This window comes from Ambystoma mexicanum, chromosome 6q, assembly GCF_040938575.1.
Source record: "Ambystoma mexicanum isolate Mex_15411 chromosome 6q, UKY_AmexF1_1, whole genome shotgun sequence".
NCBI classification, from domain to species: Eukaryota; Metazoa; Chordata; class Amphibia; order Caudata; family Ambystomatidae; genus Ambystoma; species Ambystoma mexicanum.
Window position 1 is genome coordinate 1,075,092,015 of NC_090937.1, and position 22,889 is coordinate 1,075,114,903.

The window sequence follows — 22,889 nt, forward strand, 5'->3', positions numbered from 1 at the left end:
CAGGCAGTGTCTGGCAAATGCCTATCCCGTGCCTAAACAAAAGCCCAAACTATTGGCTTTGAATTGTGTTTTTGGGGTTCCCCCATTATAACAAACTTCAAAGGAGAAAATATCTTTTTTTTATTTTTAATTTCAAACCGTTGTTTTATTAGTTTGATCAACAAACTTTTACAACTTTCCTAAAATATATTTTCTTCATGTTATACAGTCAAAACACATTTTTTTATATCAATTAAGCAGTTGCCATCTAAATAATTTCCTTTCCTGTGTACAGTTGCCTTTGCATTCTAAGAACAATGTATATACATATAAGTAACAATCAAGGTAATTAATTTACTATCCATCATGTGGACGCAATTTTAGCATCTTCTTATTTACATAATGTTAAGAAAGTCCAAGTGGTAAGAAAACACTAGTACTCAGGCTTCATTGCAACACTTAAGGATAAATTCGCAAATACCATGCAGGTTCCAGATATTATAATGCGATTTTAGCTTCTAAATAAGCTTGTGTATGAGGAAAGCCGAAACACTAACAACTGTCATGCCAGATTATAGCAAGAGATCAGTAGGCTTTACAAAAACAGAAGTGATAGAAATGCGGTGTTCCTAACATCAGCAGCTAGCCTGCCCCTTGTTCATTTGAAACCTCTTCTCAAGTTCAAGTTCATTATTTATGGTCATTAAAAGTCTACACAGAGCTAATATAAAGCTTGTTCGCGTCCCCCACATACAGGCTATCCAAAGCCATTCCCTGGTTGCCTCAGTTAATACACAATCAGTTGCACGTGTTGACTCAAAATATGGACAGAATATAACTAGGTGTTTCAGGGTTTCTTTAATAGAACGATCATTACAGAGCCTGCATCCTGACTCCGCTTCAACCTTCCAATGCGTGCTCCAGCCACTAATTCGTTCTAAGGTAAGGGATTGGTTCAATTTAAAACGGAAATACGTTTCCCTAGCTTTATTACAGGGAAACTGAATTATATAAGGTTTGTGCGGACGTCTAGAGGAGCAAAAACGAGCTGCTTCCTTGTAGCCGTTTAGTACCTCTATTCCAGTTACCGTTTTACACCAGTCATTCTCTATAATACGATGTTTCACATAAGCCGGTCTAAATTCTAAGTCTGCTGGTACAAGTGCAATTTCGTCCAATAAGTGAACGATTTGTGCGTAGTAATTTGTGATAGAAGATCGTTCAGACACGACCATTAGTTGACCCAGATCTTCATATAAACAATTAGCAGCTGGATATAACATTCTGGCGAAGTTAGCCAACAAACGCCAGTTACGGCGTGCAGATAGAGCAGTGATACCAAGTTCCTGCCTTATTACAATATTTGGTGTGGATTTGGCCAACCTCAAAGCTCCCTTCCACATACAACCTTGTAATTGATCAAGATAGCTATTGATATTCGCTAGGCACATGTCTAAAGCAAAAAGGATGACAGACTCCACTTTTAAGATGTAAAATTGCAGTAGTGGCAGCAATGAGAATTTACAAAACTTTAGATATACTACCCGCATTTGAGTGTAGAGGGGAGCCGCTTTCTTATGTAGTACATCTCTCCACATTGCCAAGGAATGGGAGTCAGTTATAGTATAACCAAGATATCGAATTTCAGGGACTGTGGTTATAGGAAAGTTTTCGATCCTCCAATTGCGTGTGATGTTCTTCCTCTTGCGATTCCTAAATACTACTATATTAGATTTTTCCACGTTACACTTTAGGTTGTGGGTAGAGCAGTAAGATGCGAATAGATCTAATTTAGTTTGCATACCTTTTGGTGTACGATCAAATAATACAATATCGTCCGCAAAGGCTAGCCATTGTATTTTGAGATGGCCAAGCCTTGCTGGATAAGAAATCAGGTTATTCCAAATGTCGTTAATGCCACATAAATAGAGATTGAAAAGCGTAGCTGCTAAGTTGCATCTTTGCTTAACACCCAGGCCGATCTTTATTGTATGTGTTGTCGCACCTTCGTTATTCACCCTTACCAAGTAGGTGGTGTTCGTGTGGAGCTTGGATATCAGTTGTATAATATACTCAGGTATGTTCATGGCAGCCATTTTTTTCCACAAAAGTGAGCATATGACAGAATCAAAGGCGAGGTAAGGTCTATCGAAAGCCATGTATAGTGGGCCAGAGTCCCTATTTTTATGCTTGGCTAGGAGATGCGCCATAATTGTAGCATTTAACGGAGTACCCATCCTTGCGCGGAATCCAATTTGGTACTTGGACAAGATCTTAAGCTCTCCAATGCTAATAACGGTGAACGCTTGTAATTCCCCCAAGAGCGAGGTTGCAAACACTTCAGCAGCAGTATCAATTAGTGCTATCGGACGAAAATTGCATGGCTGAGACCTTACTCCTTTTTTGTATATTGGTACAATGATGGAATTTAGCCATGAAGGGGGGGTGTCAGCAGTTGTCAGCATAGTGTCAAAAAGTTTCTTAAGGATCCTAGTGTAACGCTCACCTGATTCCCGCAGAGGCGCCGGTTTTGACTGTGTGAATGCCGTATCTTCAAAGGTGATGTGTAACACACGGTTGGCTCTTTGGGCTGGACCTCTGTGCACTGTATGTCTGACTTGAAGAGTAAGATGTCTTAGGTAAGTGAACGCCGAGCTCTCCATCTGCCTCGGGGCAGGGTGCCGTAACCAGTTTCTTCACTGGATAAGGGTGCAGGCCTCTTGACCTCAGAGGACTGCTGTCCGTCGTTAACTGCACGAACGGTAAGTTCTGGGCACTTCAAATGTCTTAAAAGTCTTTTGTAATATCTCTTGTTTTGCAGGGTTCCGGCGATGGCGATTGGCGGGCTGATGAGAGTTGAGGATCGAACCTGCGTGAGGAATAGAAGCGCCTGGAAGCACGTAAGTAAGCGCTTGTAGCCTGCTTCACGATGCGTACTAACTGTCCCTTTTATCTTGCAGGTACAAGTTCGGAGCTTTAGAGAAGCTGAAGGGTGCTGGAATACCCACTGGATTCGGCGTGGGAAGGAGTAATGGCACGTGAGTAATAAAGTTGCCCAATGTCTTTAAACGCACCTTCTTTTGTCTTTCAGATGCGGGATGCAGCGCCGAAGGCCTCCGGAGTGTGCGAAGAGCTGGTAAGCTTTTGTCTTTCAGATGCCGGAATGCAGTGCGAAGACCTCCGGAGCATGCGAAGAGTAGGTAAGCCTTTGTCTTTCAGATGCCGGAATGCAGCGCGAGGCGTTGGTGACAGCCGATGGACCAGGTAAGAGATGCGCTGCCACTGAAGACCGTAGTGCTAACCTGTTCTTTCTTTGTCTTTACAGGTGCTGCTGAAGACTGGATTCCAGGATGGTAAGCCTTTGTTCCCTTAGGCCCAGGATCAGAAGCAGAAGACACGATGAGCGTTCTGCTGCAGAGAATGCAGAATAACACAAAGCAAGATTCATCCATCGGGTGTGGTTTAAATAGCCTCCTGTAGTGCTTAGGTTTCTCCTTCCACAGCCACGCCTAGGTAAGAAAAGAGTTCCTGCTTTCCAGAAGAGTTCCAGTGTTCTGAACCTAGGGAGTGGCTCCTGCCCCACCCAACAGGAAAAGTAGTCCCAAACAGAAGAGGATCAGGGGTTCAACTGGCAGGTAAGTAAGCAGCATGGTCTGCTCCAGGTAAGTCCACCCAAGCATTATGAGCCCGGCGCTTCCAGCGCTGGGACTGGGCATCTTTATGAGCCTGGTGCCACTGGCGCCAGGACAGGGTCCAAAAGGTCCCAATTGGGACTGGCTGGCACTCGGAACCGGGGTTATGGGTCTGCTTCCAAGGGAGTCGGGCAAGTCCTGATCTTTTGGAAGCAGAGATCATGACACCTAGCCCACATATCTGGATGACGTTTAAGAACACATGGTGGGATCCCATCTGGACCTGCTGCTTTTGAATATTTTAGGGAACTTATCGTTACTGCAATAGTACAGATATCCCATAGCGGAAAAGAAGCAGGGGATAAACAGGTCCATTTATATTCAATTTCTACAAAGGCTGTTGGGAGGGCAAATCTTTTTTCGAAATAGGCCCTCCAGGCCTGTGCAGAAATCGATGAGGACTGGTCTGAGGTGCGTACCGATGTTCCCGCCCTGAGCAAAGCCCAAGTGGATCGTCTATACCTGTGGCAAAGTGTGCTAAACATCTTCAAGATGTTTGTTGTATCATTTTTGTGTTTGTTGGAAAACAGAATGCATTACTTACCTTTACATTCTGATTTCTTGATCAATCCATTTAGCACAAGAATTGTACAACAAACCCCTTGGAGATTACAAGGTTGTCTTTTATAATCAAGGTAAATTAATGTAATATTCACACAGGTTTTCTTTGCAGTTTGATAACATTGTAAATGTTTAAACAGTGAGATTTGCCAGATTTTCAAACAATTACTCATAATGAAGGGATTTATTCTGAAACCTGTTAAGCTATGGACATAAAATAATAATGTATCAAGCTGTTACTTGTTGAAATTAAATATTTGATCTATGTATACAATTGTTTTCCTTATTTTTAATTTCTTTGGAAGTGTTCTTTATCATCCAAAAATCGTTCTCACTTGATGCTTTATATTGAACATTTAAGAATTATGTACATAATGTTAAGTTCCTTGAACCCTACACTGATTTTAGCCTATTGGTGTGCAAGGTGATGACAGTATCCTCAACCACAGGATACTTTAAATCTCTTTTTCAGTTTGAAAGGTGGGAAAGGCAGTGATGTGTATCTTGTTGTGTGCTGTACTATTAGCATGTCCACTTAAACAATTATAAAACACTGCTTGCTAATCTGTGCGTAGCATGTAAATTGAAACACATTCACAAGCCCTAGAATACAGACATTAATAACCCAGTAATAGTCTTTCTGCTGCTTGTATCTGCTTAAAGCCACGTGCTCCCATGCAACCTCCCCATATAAACAATGCAGGCATACCACAAAACCTATTGCACTCTAAGGCCGACAAATTACAGAAACAACCAGTATGAGGCCAAAGGCAATAAGGCAGCATGGTGGACACCTGTACAATGTAGTACAGGGATAGTATGATGGGAGCACCCGTAACCGTACTTTAGTTTAGAGGTAAGCAACGTGTAAGAATCTATGTGATCACTGTGCCGCCCATAACTGCTGATGCCAATTACAGTGCGGCGCAGTGATCAGATAGATCACTGTGCCTGCATCCCCCGGCCTGCATTTCCCTTCCCGAGCCCTCAACCCCACTTACCTTTATGTCGGCACACTTGTGTGTGCCACCTACACCCTGCTATCCCTGCGGTATCAGTTCCTCCCACTAACGTGGGTTAGAGCTGACACTGTAGGGTGCATTTATACTTTTTTTCTTTCTTGTCCCCCGCTTACCACAATGGTAAATGGGGGACACCCCCACAACCCCCGACTCCCGTTACTGCACCCAAGTAGAGTGGGGGACACCCCCGCAACCACTGCTCTGCTTGGGCACAGTAAATGTCGCCCTCATTTTGTGGGCCCCCAAAGTCGCAGTGACTGCGGGGGCGCACAAATGAGGGTGACATTTCGGTATGTTTCCACATGTAATACTCTGGACCAACCGGTGGTTGCTGGAATTTGGATAGCATAGGACTCCAAACAGATACAAGTACCACAAAAAGTAGGACTGTGTAATTAATGTCTGTCAGAAAGCAATATTGAATGATGTATCATTAGCAAAAAAGAAGTGTCAACACAGAGCCTTACAGACTTCTGTAAGTGGCAGGCATAATGATAGATATGTAAATCCGGGGTCCCATTTTGAGTCTGGTAAATAGGTAGATCAAACTACAGTTGTCTCCTTCACTCCTTTTTCTGATGCTCATGTTGCATGTTTACGGCCTGTAATCACCACAAATGTACAGCTAAAGAAACTGGGCCATGCATTTATGAAATGGTATGCTCAATATAAACCGAGGTTGCTGAAATCACATTGCAACCCAATGTAATTTCCATCCTGTCTACATAAAACACATGTTCACATTAATCAGTCCCATGACACTGGACACTACTGTATAATTGTGGCATATGCTTGTGGCAGTGCTTTGAAACTACTACTGTGGTGATTTTGCACAGTACAAAGACATAGTTGCATAACATATGGCGTCATTGGTCAGGATGTAAAGGTAGTCAAGAGCATTCATTTCTTAGTTACAGCGCAAAGGTGAACTTAAATGTGTGCCGTTTGGAATGCAATTTGGAATTGCATGCCTGTTTCTTGAAAGGACTTGAAAGAAACAAGGGTTGCATTCCACTTCCCAACAGGCAAATCATTTTTGTAAGGATAATAATGGGTAAGCAGAGCAGAGTGCCAGCTATGTGATGACTAGATCAGATATTACAGAAACACAATCAAAGATGATTAATTGAAAAACGTGATTACATTCAGTTTTTTCATTGAACTTAGTAAAACTATTTTATTGTTTTAATAGTACACTGGTGTATTTGATTTTGAAAGCGGTTGTTGATTTTTTAAAAAATTTGAAACTGTTGTCTCTTTGTACAGTCTGTTCTTGGGAGCGTGGATACATCTACCATTGTCGCTAAAGAGTCAGTATTTCTATATTGTGGTGGCGATTCCTTAAAGTCTTTACGATTTCAAGAAGAAGTTGAGAATTTGGTTGGCAAGAATATTCCTGGGCTCCTGGAAGTTGTCCTTAACAACACTTTCTCAGACATCTACACTCATGTTGCCAAAGCACAATTCCAAAATAAGAACCAGGCGTCTAGCATCAATGGCCGCTCTGCAAAGCGAAAACACAGTGCTAATAACGGTGAAGACTTTGACAAGTATGCGAAACAAAGTCATTCTCAAGAGCATTTACCTTCTCTAACAGAAACATATTTTACCTCAGTCAGTAGAGGAAATGTGGTGTACAAAAATAATGCCTCCTTATTCGAACCCAATCACAACATTGAGCAAGCAGGGCCAGAAGCAGGACGAACATCATCTTATTCTTTGATAGCTTATCACAATGCCAACAATGATACCATCACAACAATAGCTCCAGAAACAACCCGAGTAAGTGCTGGAAACGCAGATGTTACAGTCCAACATGGCATTAAGACAGCTGGCGAGCTAAGATTGGAGTTGAGATGGAAGTCGGACACAGGGAAGTGTGTAGATGCCTCACCTCTTGTCATAATGTCTGTCAGTGATGAGTCCTCTGGGACAATATACATCGGATCACATTCTCATAGGATGAAGGCACTGGACTTGTCGACTGGAAAAGTGATGTGGGAGATGCTCCTTGGGGACCGGTTGGAATCCTCTGCCTGCGTGTCTAAATGTGGAGCATTCATCATTGTTGGTATGTAAAATGAATATGCTGAAATAGACATTTCATAAGTATTGGTTATATATGTGTGTGTATCTTACACCTGTTTTGCTGCAGTGTTACTTTTTTAACTTTGAATCAAATTAACCCTCACATAAGGCAGTGATATTATTTGAAGATTAGGTCTCTGCAAATGCCACCCTGCAATTTGTGTTTTTAAAACATGCCAGCTGCAGGTTAAAATGTTTATCTTTCAGAAATGGATTAATTGGGGTATTTTATCCTGCAGGCAAAGGGTTACTAGTCTGAATTGCTTCCTCTGGGGGAAAAACTCAGATCTATCTGTCCATTCAACCTCCCGCCCTCAGGAATCCACTCCCTCCCAGTCAGTGGGGCCAGTTGAGGCACTCAATTGTGTTAAAGTGGTGTAGTCCATCCCTGAGGGAAGAGCAGGGATGAGTTGTTTCCAGGTGGTGGAAGATTATGGAGATGAGGATGGGAACTTTAAATCGCCTACAGTCAGCCAGAGGATGGTTAACGGTCATGTTCCTGAGGTAGCCGCCTGGTGCAGGTGGATTGGCTGGGCAAACAGTTACCTGCTGGAGTGGCATCAGGGGGTCCCCAACCAGACATGTTTTTATGTCCCAGCTTTCTGGGCCCTCAGGTGGGTGCCCAATTAAAAGGTTAATAGAGGTGCACCTGTGGGATAAACCTTCTGTTAGAAACGTAGTGCAAATTGTTTTATTAATTATTTTTATGTATGTACAATTATACCAACAATATAACTTTAGTGTTTTAGATAATTTGTAAAGAATATTATTATTTATAAAAAAATCCCACTTCCGCAAATACCATAGTTAAGTTCATTCATGTTGTTTAAACATTATGAAAATCATATGCACATCATAGCTTATGTTTAATATAAAAGGTGAAGCAGTGGCTTCCGTTGGTTCTGCGGTTGCATGACCCAATAATCATGTGGTAAAACTATTTTCACTTTTATGAACCCGAGGTTGACTTGCTGAGCGGTGTCACTATCCACTGTTGTGCAATTAATAGTTGTGGTAGAAGGACTGCTTTAAAAGACAGTACAATTTCAGCTTTCTATAACAACTTGTGTCATTACCAAACATAACTGCTTTCAAAGAGGAATGAGTCATTAGGCCTCATTACGGGTCTGGCGGTAGCCCTGCTGGTTATACGGGTGGGTTGCCGCCAGAACCATGAAGAATTACTGGTGCCTGACTTCACGGTAACACCGGGGTGTTACAACCCCGGCGGCCCCAAAGTCAGGCACCAGTAATTCTGTTAATCCACATTCCCATGGAGTCCCATACGACATAGGACTCCATGGGAGTGGGGACCACGAAAGCACCGGTACCTTTCATAACGGTGCTGGTGCTCCCGTGACGGCTTGCCTATCATAGCCGCTGTGTCTGGCAGGGTCTGTCCTGTCGGGCACAGTGGCTCTGGCAGGCAAACCCATAATGTGCCGGTCCGGAAACAATGGTGCCGGTAGGCTTACCAGCACCGTTGTTTCCGGACCGGCAAACTTGTAATGAGGCCCATTGTGCTTTACATATCCGACATCTTAGCAAAGACTTTTATCCAGTAGTTGCTAAAGACAATACATACCCTGAACATATCTATAAAACTTCTGTGTCCTCAAATCTAGGGCAGTAATACTTCCCCCATGTGTTCATCTTTTGAGCCTCATTGGGTATAATACCACTAGAAAAGCTCTTTAAGGTGACGAAGGCTGTGCTCACAATCACTTCACGTTTTCTCCATGGACATCTTCCTTGGCAATGCATAACTAATTAATGTGATGTCAATCCTCATTAGTTTGACAGCTGAAAGGTTTATCAAATGCAGACATGGCACCATTACCCAGGATTAGCTATGTGCTCACTCAGAAAACCATTGCCATTTTGCATTCTTATATAATGCGATGAATCTGTGGATGTCATCCCTTCTCCCCTGGGGGGCAGACCTTTCACAATGGGGTCAGGGCAGTGCGTCCACCATACATTGGTCCCCTTGGGGGTGGTACACAGGGGGAGGATCACATGGGAGAGGAAGTCCCTTATGGGATTAGGGATGACCATCCCCAGAGAACACAGTATCCCCGCTAAACACCTGACCTCTTCCTACTACTCTAAGGTTAACCCCTTCGCGAATAGGGTCATGAGTTATTGTCACCCTACCATTCCCCTTAAAGTACTGGGATGAGGAAGAATAGGAATTACCTAAGTGAAGATCCCTTTCCCACTACTGTGCTGAAGAAGAACTCGATTGACTCACAAGGGAGCCATAAAATCAGTACTGTGACGAGGGAGACGTGCAGAGGCATGAAGATTACCTATAGGAATCACATGGAGCAGTCTAGTGGTTACCGACTTTCTATTGGCCCAACAGTAGTAGAAATAGGTGGGGAAATTCAGGAAGTATGTCCAAGTGCTCCCTGTAGGAGCAAGACCAGGAATGATGTGCTCAAACAGAAGGGTCTGTGAACCAGTGTGCCTCCCAGAGAGAGGGCGAACCCTTGGACACGAGCAGTGTGCGGGGAGCTGAGGGAAGCTGGTGACTCCCTCACTGGAGGAACCAGGCAGAGAGCCATCCTCCGACGAGTAAGGCCGGGTGACGCCGACCCAGCGAACTGGGGTCTTTGCTGCAGCAGGAGACGCCATGCACGGAGTCGAACGGGAGTGCAGATGTAGTCCAAGCAACCAAAACTACTTGATACACGTCCCGAGCAAACCTCCGGGCACCCTACAATCTGGCAAGACGCCGGAAAGCAAAGCCCCATCCCGAGAAGGGAGACGAGACTGGTGAAGTGACTACAACCGAGAAGAACAGGACGAACACGAGTTGACTGGCGAGGATGCCGAAGACTGCAGAGAACACCTGAACGCTGCCGAAGCCTGTGAGGGAAGCACTGTTGATTGGATGACGCTAACCAGTGCAACAAGTATGTGGGCAGACCAAGAGGTTCTGGAGGTCTGGGTGGAATTGGGGAAAGGCTGCAGAATGTGAGATAACAGGGTCTGGAACCAACACTTATAGAAGCCTGAAAAATCGGAGACAGTCTACAAGAAGGCATACGCTTAGCAGGAGAGTAAACCAAGCTATTGCAACCACACATTGCAAGCCTGGGACTCACACCCACATGAGAATTTGAGAATTAGAGGCTATGGGAACCTGAGAGCAAAAGAGACCGATTAGAAGAAAGCCTATGCTTGGCAGGAAAGCATACCACATTGCTATAATACAGAACTACAAGTCTGTGAGTCACACCCACAGGAAATTATAAGAGTAAAGTGAACTACATCCAAGAAGATACGTGGTCTAGGACCCAAGGAGATAGAGAGGAAGAGTAGAACCAGAAAGAATCTAGAGGAAAGGAGCAACCTCCTAATCTTTGGAGTTGAACATTGTGGAGCATTTCTTTTGTTATTTGATCACCAGAGAGACTTGGAACTGTTCTGTTGGCAAAAACTGTAATTGCCACTTTACTTTGGAACAGAACACCCTTGCACATTTTGGTATAGGTTATTAGTGTCCGGGTCAGAAATAGGTCTTTGGGACAAGAGGCAGGGAAACCCCTCTTAGCTTTAGGGACAGTGAGGCCAATTTTCCCAACCCATTTATTTTTGGTTAATAAACGTTTATAGCCAAAACTATGCCACCTCTGTATCGGAGCCTTACGTCTGCACCCTTACAATAAAAAATGTCTCGGCTGTTAATATTTTAGAATTGTTTGGGTGGTAAGCCATAAACTATGCATGGCTGTTAATGCGAAACCACATAACGTCCTTCCATCTATTTTCCAAAACCACTTCCAAGAGGTTTCTCCACTGCATTTATCCATCAGTCAATATCTCCGGCAAGTCAGCATTGCATAGGTGCTGCATATACTTGCAGTATTGTGGGTGGTTAAGACATTGCCTCATGTCCTGCCAGATGTGCATATTTATCCGAAAACGTACTTTTGCAGATACTAGGCATTTCCAGAGCCCGCAAGCCCCCCCTCCAATCGTCAGCCAAGTGTTTTTTTTTGTGAGCCTCATGGAGCTTTGCAAATGCGGTCGCTCCCGAAATTAGTTTCTTTTTTGAAGTAGGCATCTTTCCTCTCTCTGCAATGATTGTATCTCCCAGGCATTGATTACTGGTGTTCCGAGGTAGCATAGGCATGTTTTTGTATTCATGACCACCATACCCGGGGTAAGACATCAAACCTTGCCTCAGCCCTATGCTGGTAGATGCTGTGCTTCTCCTCTTTACTAGCCTTGTTACTCCTGCACTCTTTCCCATTTACACCATATTTTTCCCATTTACACCATATTTGTGGGAGACGGGACCACAGCATGCAGAGTAAAAACAAATATTGCACCAATCGCATGCACTGCCACGGCCAGCACAAACACTCCCTTGCACAGGCTTCTGGCGCAACCATTCTGACCTTTTCTGTGGGTGGAGGGGGCAAGATGGTGATCCATTTTTTAGTCTCCAAAGCTTTTTTCTATTTTGTTTTTTCCTTCTTTACATCTATGCCCTGCAGAATAGGATTTGGATACTGCGCATCATGCAGGACAGCGTACGCGGAGTCGCATCTGTATACAGTATTTGCAGCCTCATTTCTGTCTACACTGCACACACTGCAACTGTTTTTTTCACCGGCTCTCAAGCGCTATAATGAGCAATTCCATTTTCAATCACTATAGGAATTTGGCAAATTCCTCGACTTCAAAAATGTATGTTGAGCCTGATTTTAAGAAGTACCCCAGCGAGGTGACTAGTTCACAGTGACTCACCATAGCGAGAGGGGTTCCCTAAACTCTGTTTTATAATACACCAGAAGTACAAGCATCACAGCCAAGGGTACTGTCCAATGTTCCCTCTAATTATTTTTATCTGTGTGCGGAACCGGTTGGCTATTGTGCGCACATTATTTCCATTTGTGCGTAACTGACTAATGAGGTAAGCCATTTTGTGAGCTACCGTTACAGAAGAGGGTTTGGAAAGGAATTTCCTTTTCCCAGCCACTGCAATTCTTTAAAAATCTTAGAACACTTTTTCCAAACACAGGCTAAAACAAGCCATATGTGATTATACAGAATACTCCTCAATCAGTCCGTGGGCCTCATTACACGGTAGGCGATAAGGGTTAACGGTCACCGGTAAGAGTACCAGTAACCGTTAACCCTTACCACCTGATTACGAGGTCCCTTTGCGGTTTGGTACTTTAACGCCTGCTTTTTAGCAGGCGTTAAAAACCAACCCGCAAAGGGACCAGGGTGCTAATTACGGTACCGCAATATGCGGTACCGTAATTAGCACCTTCCCCATTCCCATTATGCCCTATTGGGCAAAAATAGGAATGGGGAAGGGCAATGGGGGAAGGTGGAATTACTGCCCCGCCAACCTTGGAATAGGGCGGTAATTCCCCTTTCCTCCAAGGCGGTACCGGTATTTTACCGGCATGGACCAATGTGCTAATAGCACCTTGGTCCACCGCCTACCATGTAATGAGGCCCCAAGACTTCAATATCTGCCACAGTACTTGGCAAATGTACTTCTGGGCAGAGAATAATGTTGGCTTCATTACGAGTTTGGCGGTAAGTGGCAAAGTAGGCAGTAACTCCATTACTGCCAGCTTTACGACTACGCCAAATTACGATTTTGGGCCTGCAGTGGAGGATTTGCCTCCAGGAAAATCCTGGATGTAAATCCTCCAACTCAATGCCAAAATCTTTGGAATTTCTGCTGTAGTAATTCTGCCAAAAAAGCCACATTGAATCCAATTGACTCAGTATGGGCTCAATATGAATGGGGAATTACATCACCACCACCAGTTGTAATCCAACGGAAATTCCTCCGGACCAAGTGGCGGTAACAGTAATTCATTTGGGCAGTATTCTGGCAGATTTACGCTGGGATACCGGCCCAAGTCATAATAAGGTCCATGTTTTATTCCACTGTAAAATCACAAATTTGTATTACAAAACACAAATATCTCTTGTCATAACTGATGTGGCTGTCAAGAAACTCAGACAGTATACATTTGTCGATGGATTAATGGCAATTAAGAGTAACGTGTCAAAAACATGCTGAAAGGAGTCCAAGTGCCAGTTTAATGAAGTAATTCAAGGGTCAGGAGAACATGCTTCTAATAATTTGTAAAATGACATAATTGCATCAGAATAACTGTACCTTAGAATATAATGATGCAACATTTCCTGTGTCTCTGCTTAGTATCCATATTAGGTTCTCCTGTGGGTAGTGATAACACCAGCCTTAGAGCTAAGAGACTTATGCACCATGCATTTTTACTCCCTAAAAAAGGAAAACGTGCCTAACAAAAACGGGAAACACTGATAATATCATTGCTTCAACCCACAAAGCTCCACTGATATTTTTTCCAATTAGTGACCAGTAGAGCAGTGGCATAGGAAGGAACTCTAATAATATTAATGCCCGATCTCAAAAGGAATTTTATGGGGAAAGAACATCGTTTAATAAGCAGAAAGTATCCCTATTGGCAAAGCTAATTACTTTTTAACTCCCTGGAAAATTATTTTACTCCAAGTAGGGAGCGAAATCTGATCAGAGCCCTGCTTGTACCCCTGACATAGGGAGTGAAATGACAGGGCACATAATAAAGTGTACAGTTCTGCCCACCCTTCCGCACCACAGCCTAGATAAAACTAAACAAGAGCCTTACTGAGATTTATTATGGAGCCCTGTTGAAAGAAATCACACATATATGCCTTTTAAGTTAATTGCATCAATTCATCAGAGATACAACAGATTGAGTGCCTTCTTCTGTAACTATGGATCCCTCTTCTGTAATTCTTTGTGATCAGTTAAATAAGATGCAAGGAGATGCTAGAGACGATACACACAGAACACATGGTTATATTGAAAAGCCCTCATCAGTTGAGCATAGAAAGGAAAAGAAGGTGCTGTTGTCTAGATGGGTACTAGTATTTCCTATCCTTTAGCAGACACGCAACACATTTCCTTCAGTGTACTGCCGAAACGCCTGACCTGGTCTTTGAAATGGGCTGCTTTGTTCATCACCCGCAAGGAGTGATACTTTCACCCATTCCCTTCCCTGGCCCCTGTGCTTGGCTCCAATACTAGTTGATAGAGCACTGTAGAAAATGAGGGATTGCAGCAGTAAACACTCGCTGGGATATTTGCAGACACGCAATACTTTGCAAGCAAGGCATATTTAAATGCCTCAACATATGATGTGCATTTTAACCCCTTAAGTGCCATGGGTATTTCTCCCCAGTGCCAGGGCCTTTTTTGGTGATTTCGGTATGTGGCCATTCAATGGCTTGTAACCTTTTTGTTACATGAGGTATCTCTGCCAATTTTGGCACCTTTTTTTCCCACATGTAGGCGGTTTTAACGCCACCAGGAATCCTAGGTTGCTGTAGGGGGGTAAGAGAAAATAAGCAAAAAGGGTGAAAATGATGGTTTTTTTCAAAAAATGCCAATTAAATGATGTACAAAGAAGCCTGTGGTTTTTTCCTTGTAAGAGCTAGGAACGAATGGTTTGCTGTGCTGAATTCCCCAATTTCCTGGCTTTCAAGAACAGGTTGAGTGGAAACGAAAAACATTTATTTTGATGTGGTTATCAACCGTTTTGTAAGAGGAAGGCGATTTTGGCCATTTTTGCCAATTGGACATGCATGGACGGAATGGAAGAAAAGGGTAGGAAAGCCGTATTGGAGGACAGAAAGGTAAGTATTTCTGAAAAGTAGACAAAATTCCAAGTTTCGGAAGGGGTGATTTGCATAGGTCAGGCAACAACTAGGTAGGGGAAACTGCCATAGATTGGGGGAAAAGCGGGAAAATGACCGAAAAAAAAGGTATGTGTTGGACATGGTTGGCTTGGTACGGCAATGGCTTCTATGAATTTTGAGAAAAGCAATTCTCTGCTACATTCCCCCGACTCTTGCAGTTAGGAGAGCACACATTTTTTGTAGTGTTTTACAAAACAAGCAATACCACAAGCCAAACACTGAGCCATGGTTCACAGGAGTTTTACGCTCACGGCCTGAACAGACGCAATTAGCATGTGTAAATCGGGAAAACCAATGTGGGGAGGAACGGCAAGCATACATTTTTTGAAAGAGCACAGGCAGACCTTTTCAAGGGTAGCTGACTTGCGCAGGTTACAAAAGTGTGTATGGTGCCTAAAGCAGCGACTAAATGTAGGTCACATTTGGGAAATGAAAGGGTTGTGTGACAAAGGCCACCAGCAAATGGGTCAAAACGTTATGAAAACCACACAAACACAACACATCGCCTACCGTCCCGCGTTCCCACAGGTGTCCCAATGAAAACGGTACCTCACATGTGTGGGTGCACCTACCTGGCCACCAAGGGGAAAGCCTGCCACTGTGTCGATGCCTTCGAAGCTGCCGGCGCAGCGCTCAACGCAGATTCCCTCTACACCTTTTGAGGCGGCTTTGTTGGGGATGCCTCGTGGTACGGGGGAACCCCACGGAAAGGCTCTGGCTAAAGCAAAACATGTCTTTATTCCTTTTTAGTTCCCTCTTTCCATTATATTTCTGAGGTGGATGAGGGGTCTGAGGAAGGTGAGGTTCCTGCAGGGGTTCCTGATGACATTGTTTCTGGTCATAGTCAACTTGAGGACCTGCGTCAGTCGCTGTACGACGCCAGTGGTCTAGACACCTCTCCGGAGGTGGAGTTTGGTAGGCCGGAGCCTGGCACGCATACCGGCACTTCATGTCGAGGGTCACGGATTACCTGGGGTGGTCTGCCCCACCCTGGGGATTTTCAGCAGGATGACCTCACTGATATCCTGGACCAAGGTCCTCCACCTGACCTGGTGATGCCATTCCATATGGCCTTGCAGAGAAGGGTGGCTGCGGCTTGGACTTCTCCGGAGAGTCTCCCGGCAGTGAGCAAGTCCTTGCCGAAGAAATATCGCCCAGCCAGTGGCGACCCCTGCTACTTGACCACGCACCCTACTCCGGAGAGTTTGGTGGTGCGGGCGGCTACAGCCCCAGCAAAGCAGGCGTCGTACCCTACCATCCCTCCTGATAGGGACGACAAACATTTTGACGGCTGAACGAAGAAAGTATTTTCTTCTGGGGGTATGACGCTTCAGGCGGCCAACTCCGTTTGTGCCTTGTCTCGTTTCACGCACGCTCTGTGGAACTGTATTTCCTTAGCAGCTGATCATATTCCCGAAGGGGAGGAACGGGATGGTTTCCTTGCTATTGTGCAGGATGGCAAGGATGCCATGTGTGAATCCGTTCAGTCGGGTCTGGACATGGTTGATTGTGTCAGCCGGTCCATGTCGGCGAGCACCGTAATACGCAGGTTTGCGTGGTTGCGGAAGTCGGGTTTTGCTCCTGATGTGCAAGCCTGGCTCCTCAACATGCCCTTTGATGGTGAACATCTTTTTGGCAGCAAGGCTGACGAGAGTCTTGAGAGGTTGCAGACCTCCAAAGCTGCAGCAAAGTCGTTGGGCGCTGCAGTTCGCCGACCTCTGCCTTTTTGTCCTAGGGGACAGCAATGGAGGAGAGGTTGCTTTCGATATTACTCGTCCTTTAGTAAGTCGAGAGGAGCTGCACGTCAAAGGGGCAACCGTAGGAGTGCTAGAGGTGGAAAACAGGGTACTCGAAGGGCCAAGGCCACGGGAGCAGTTGCCTCTTTGCCCTCAGGCACTGCTGCAGCCGCTTCAGCTCAGTCATGAGGCCCATGCTTCTCCGGTTGGGGGAAGGCTGGCGCAGCATCTTGTAGAATGGCATGCCATTACTTCAGATGTGTGGGTTCTGGAGATCCTTGCCCACGGCTACTGTCTCCCTTTCCGGCACAGGCCTCACAACAATCTACCAGGGAATCTCTTTGAAGAGTCAGGATCCGCTCCTTGCGCAGGAAATTCAATCCCTACATGAGAAAGGCGCCGTAGAACTGTTGCCTGTAGCAGAGAGGAACAAGGGATGGTATTCCCCTTATTTTTTGATTTCGAAGAAAGACGGGGGACTGAGACCCATCATGGACTTGCGCGGTTTGAACAAGCTCCTCAGGAAGGACAAGTTCAAGATGGTTACTCTCTCTCAAGTCCTCCAGGCCCTTCAACTTCAGGACTGGTTGGTGTCTCTCGACCTCAATGATGCTTATTTTCATGTGCCGATCCATCCCAAGCACAAGAAGTACCTGAGGTTCGCGGTTGGCGACTCGCACTTTCAGTTTCAGGTCCTGCCGTTCGGATTGACCTCCGCCTGAGGGTTTTCACCAAGCTCATGGTGGTGGTGGCAGCGTATCTCAGGAAAGGGGGGATTCACGTCTACCCCTACCTGGACGATTGGTTGATCAGCACGCGCTCTCCCGAGCAAGTCCTGGATCATCTGTCCCTCACCTGCCACTCCCTTCACAAGCTGGGCTCCTCCCTCAGAAGTCCCACTTGACGCCAACACAGCGGCTCCAGTACATCAGAGCAGTGCTCGACATGTCCCCGGGGCAGTGTTTTCCTCCCCGGGTGAGGGCTCAACACATTCAGCAGATGGTGCACAAGTTTCAACATGTCCAGAGTCTCCCAGCGTTCGAGTTCTTGAGGTTGCTCGGCCTCATGGCATCCTGCATTCTTCTGGTGCCAGAGGCCAGGTTGCTTCTGAGATCTTTGCAATGGGCTCTCAAGCTCCAGTGGTCACAGTCCTCCGGCAGGATGTCGGACCCCGTTCAGGTGCTGCCCTCGGTCGCCCAGGACCTTCTGTGGTGGGCCATCGAAGGCAATCTGATGAGGGGGGCTCCGTTTTGACTACCCTGGCCAGAGGTGACGATCGTGACAGACGCGTCCCTCACGGGATGGGGAGCTCATGCCAACGAGCTGACAGTGAGCGGTTGTTGGTCTCTGTCGGAGTCCAGACTCCATATCAATCTGTTGGAGCTGAGGGCCATCAGTCTTCCGACTGTGCGAGGAAAGAATGTCCTGATTCTGACGGACAACACAGTGGCCATGCACTACTTCAACAAAAAGGGGGGGCAGGGTCACTTCCTCTGTGCAGGGAGGCGATGCAGCTCTGGTTCCAGGCCATCCAGCAGGAAATTTCGATCTCGGCAGTTCATCTGGCCCGAAACGAAAACAAGACAGCGGACGCTCTGAGCAGGCAGAGCGTGATCTCTCATGAGTGGGAGTTGGCTCAGAGATTCTCCTGGAGATCTTCGCCCTTTGGGGGACCCCTCAAGTGGATCTCTTCGCCTCTAGTGTCAACCAGAAGTGCGAAAGGTTCTGCTTGCAGGAATTTCCTCCAAGAGGAGCCTTAGGAGACGTGTTCGTAGTGGATTGGTCCTTCCCACTGCTGTACGCGTTTCCTCCGGTCCCCGTCATCCCGCAAGTGCTGCGGAGGCTACGGAGGTTCAGTTCCCGGATGATCCTCATTGCTCCGTCATGGGCCCGGAGGACGTGGTACCCGGACCTTCTTGACTTGTCCATCTGCCCTCCACGTGTCTTCCCTACCGAGACGATCTGCTCTCACGGGAGGAGGGTCAGGTTCTCCATCCAGAGGTCAGATCCCTCAACCTTCATGCTTGGCTTCTGAAAGGTTGAGGTATAAGGATTGTGACCTCCCTGAAGACGTGATGGAGGTGCTGCTTTCGGCCAGATGGCCTGCAACTGGTGCAGGTTTCAGAATGTGGATCCTTTTTCATGTGACATTCCTCTGGTTCTGTTTGTTTTTTTTTTTTTTTTTTTGCTTTCTTTAGCCCACAGGGGCTTGCAAGTGGGTACCGTTAAGTTACCTGGCGGCGCCGTCCATATTTAAGCACTCGTCTGAGGAGTGTTCTTATTTTAAAATTCCTTTAATTTCTCAGTTTCTGAAAGGGCTCACTAATGTGTTTCCTCCGTCACCTTTCCAGGTGCCTGGTTGGGATTTGAACCTTGTTCTGAAGTTTCTAATGGGTGCTCCATTTGAGCCTTTACGTTCTTGCCCTTTGAGACTGTTAACTCTTAAAACTGTATTTTTAGTTGCGGTCACTTGAGTTACAGGCACTTTCAGTTAAGCCACCTTTCACTGTGTTTCATAAGGCTAGGGTTGTCCTTCGAGTTCGTCCTTCCTTTCTTCCGAAGGTGGTATCGGAATTTCATTTAAGCTAGAAGGTTATTCTTCCGGCATTTTATCCTCCTCCACATCCTGGTAAGGAAGAGGAGAGGCTCCATAGGCTGGATCCTAGGAGAGCTTTAAGTTTCTACATTTCACGCATGTCCCGGGTCAGTGTGGACGATCAGCTCTTTATTGGTTACGCTGGAAGGTGTTTGTGACAAGCTGTGACTAAGCAGACTTTGTCTAGATGGATTATCTTGGCAATTTCAGTGTTACAGCCTGGCGGGTAAGGACCCTCCGGTAGGCTTACGGGCCCATTCGACTAGGGGTATGGCTGCCTCTACCGCTCTGCAGAGGGGTGTTCCTCTTCGTAACATCGGTGAAGCAGCCACTTGGGCTCCGGTTCATACCTTTGTACGTCACTACTCCCTAGATTCTTCCCAAGGACAGGATCTGGCCTTTGGCAAGGCGGTCCTTTACTCTGCAATTTGATTGGACATTCTAAATTTGTATATTCGAAATTTTCCCTCTTCCTTACGTTGGAACTGCTTTGGGAGTCTGTCAATCCCCTCGAAGAACAAGTTACTCTCTTACCTGGTAACGTTCTTTCGATGGGATGGTCCGACGACGTATTCCATATCGCTCCCTCCCTGCCTACCCCGCTACAGAATTTCTTATGCGATTGCAGCTTACGTTTCTGCAGGGCTTTCTGTGGTCATACTGGCAGTAGATTGGTGTCACACGTTGTGGGGGGAAAAAACTACAACTGAGGCTACGGTCATCGTGCGTCGTGACGTCGGCTCGAAAGATTTTCCGAAGCAGCACAGCTGTGGTGATTACTGTCATAGATATGGAATACGTCGTCGGACCATCCCATTGAAAGAACGTTACCAGGTAAGAGAGTAACTTGTTCTTTTGTGTGTGTATGCAGATCAAATAGCACTGTCGTTATAGGTTCCACCTGCACACCCCTCAACCCCCCAATAGGCAATGTATACAGGTAGGAGGAGAAAGCAGGTATTCAGGAATGGCAGAATTCAAACAAAATATCAAACCCACTTTCCCCCAGCAAACCTAAGAGAAAAAATGAAATTGACTGTCAAGCTGTCAGAATGACTTTTTAAAGTTACCTTGAGAATGGATTTGGTAAAATACTAAATATGGCCACAATTTCTGAAATTGCTATAAATTCTTATGGGAGCCACTTAGGATAGTTGCACATAAACACAAGCAATGATTTAATACCAAGAAACAATTTGAAATCTTAAAATTCAAGTCGGGAGCAATCAAAAGCCGTTTTACACGTGACAGAATTTCCCCAAAAAATAAATTTGCGGCAAACTTTTTACTGCGCGATTGTCGCCATAATGGGAGTACTGCATCGATTTGGGATGCGGGTCTAGATGCAATGTAAAGCTGTGGATGTTAGCTACAAGCAGAAGTTGAAATGCTGTTTCTAGCACAATAACTGCGCAAGTTATGGATGTTTTAGTGTAAGTCGTTTTTTCGAGATAGGTGCAAGAAACGGAAATAGGAATGTGCTTTTAAAATGACAAATGGATTTCTTACACCAGTGGATGACTATGAACAAAACGAATACCCTGCAAGAACACAGCCACTTGATCAGAATGACTGTCTGCTAAGGACACTTGCCTTTTTCAGATGAGAAAAGATCAGCACAGAGATAGTTTTAGCTACACTAATACAGGAGGAAGATAGGAGGGGCAGGATAGAGAATTCAGACAATTCAAAAGTACTCCTAACAATGCGGGTTCTGTATACAAGATAGGATGGGTTTGAGGTAGGGATTAACTAAGCAAGGTACATATGCTAGTGACACAGTTCTATCTATAGATACTCACTAGATATGTTTTTAAACGTAACCGTCAGGATTCTGGTCCACCAAGATTCTAGTCAATGTCATGATGCCTACCCCCGGAGCACCAGGCCAGGCCCAGCACCCCCGGGAGCAGGCATCATGCCCCCGGGTAAAAGCCCAGCGGCCCGTTATAGGGGCTCTTTGGACTCTGTCCTGGCGCCTTTGGCGCCAGGCTCATGTTGGACATCAGTCCTGGCGCCATAGGCACCAGGCTCATAAAGGAAAGTGTTTGGTGCACTTACCTGATGCAGACCATGCTGCATACTCACCTGATGCAGACCATGCTGCATGAAGACCCAAGCCAAATGAGGCTTAGGAGGGACTATTTTACTGAAGGGACTATTTTGTTACTTGGGTGGGGCTGTGGAAGAATACTTACCTAGGACTTCTTCCAAGGCTATTTAAGCCACGCCTGGACAGCCACACGTGCTTCGCGTTGTTCTGCATCCCAGCAGCTGAACGGTCACCGTGTCTGCTCCTGCACCTGGACTCCAGCCACGCCCGCCTCGAACCTGGAACACCTGTAAGGAAAGAAGAGAAGAGAAAGGTGAAAACCAAGAACTTATTCAAACTTCTTACCTGCATCCGGAATCTTCACGCCAGCATTCTTGAAGAAAGACTTCCATTTAAAAGCATTGCGTTGCTCGCTGCAGCGCCGCGCTTCACTCACCTGTCCTCGAGACATCTCCCGGCTCCATCGCGGCTGTCAGCACCGGGCGCCACATCTCTGCATCTAGGGGAGAGAAGAAGAGACAAAAGGTGAGCAGAGGGAACACAGGAGGAAAGCCGAATTTTCAGCCATAATACTTACCGGCTTTTCTTGGTGAACCATTCCACATTTCGGGTCGGCGCCGCTTCGTTGGCAGGTACCGCACCCCGGCCCCTATGGGGAAAGGACAAAAGACATTACTGGGGATTTATAAAGACATTTAGAGGGTTTGCCCTCATCACTAACTCACCTTATTTTACCATCGGCAATTGTTTCCCCCCTCAACGCATCGCCTTCGTTCTGCACCTGAAATAAAGGACAGATCACAGGTTAGGAAGACAACATAAAAAGAGGCTCACACTTGAATTTTTGAATCTTCATACTTACGGCGTATCGCTCAGAAAAGTCAAGTGGATTTTGCCAGCGCCATTCTGAAAACCAGTGAAGTAACTGGATGAACGCGCGCCCCTGCACCAGAAGCAGGATGGAGAGTTCATCCTTCCAAACCATAAGGTGAGCTTAAACCGGGGGTTTTGGAGGAAGTCAGAGAAGAACGAAGGGGGAAAGGGGGGAGCAAGCACACTATTCTGCAGACAGTTAATCCCCTTTCTCATCTGCAGAAGGATATTCCTACGGGCCAGACAAGCAAGATTTGGGGGTCCTGTTCAATCGGTGGTCCGAGTTCTGCACATCACGCTTGAAGAGGCCACAGCAACCCAGACTAGACCAACGCCTCTGTGGGACCCAGGTGAGCGTTACAGAACGCGAAGCCTTCCTACAAATTCCTACCCAGGCGCTATGGAAACTTCTGAGACTGACCAGTTGGCCCAACTACTGGGGGAATTATGGGCCGAAGTACACACCGCTCGTCAAGAGACTAATGCTCTCAGGAGGGAAGTGATTGTAACAAAGGAAAGAGC

At 45.8% G+C, this 22,889-nt stretch overlaps 1 protein-coding gene across 3 annotated transcripts in view; it reads left to right on the forward strand.

The window, feature by feature from the left end:
• The window catches only part of AASDH (aminoadipate-semialdehyde dehydrogenase), an 853,386-nt gene that overhangs the window by 597,490 nt on the left and 233,007 nt on the right, over window positions 1-22,889 (forward strand). For all 3 annotated transcript variants that reach the window (XM_069631618.1, XM_069631617.1, XM_069631619.1), the window contains exon 11: window positions 6,521-7,325. In XM_069631618.1, coding sequence (XP_069487719.1) covers window positions 6,521-7,325 — 805 coding nt within the window. The remainder of the gene's footprint in view (window positions 1-6,520; window positions 7,326-22,889) is intronic.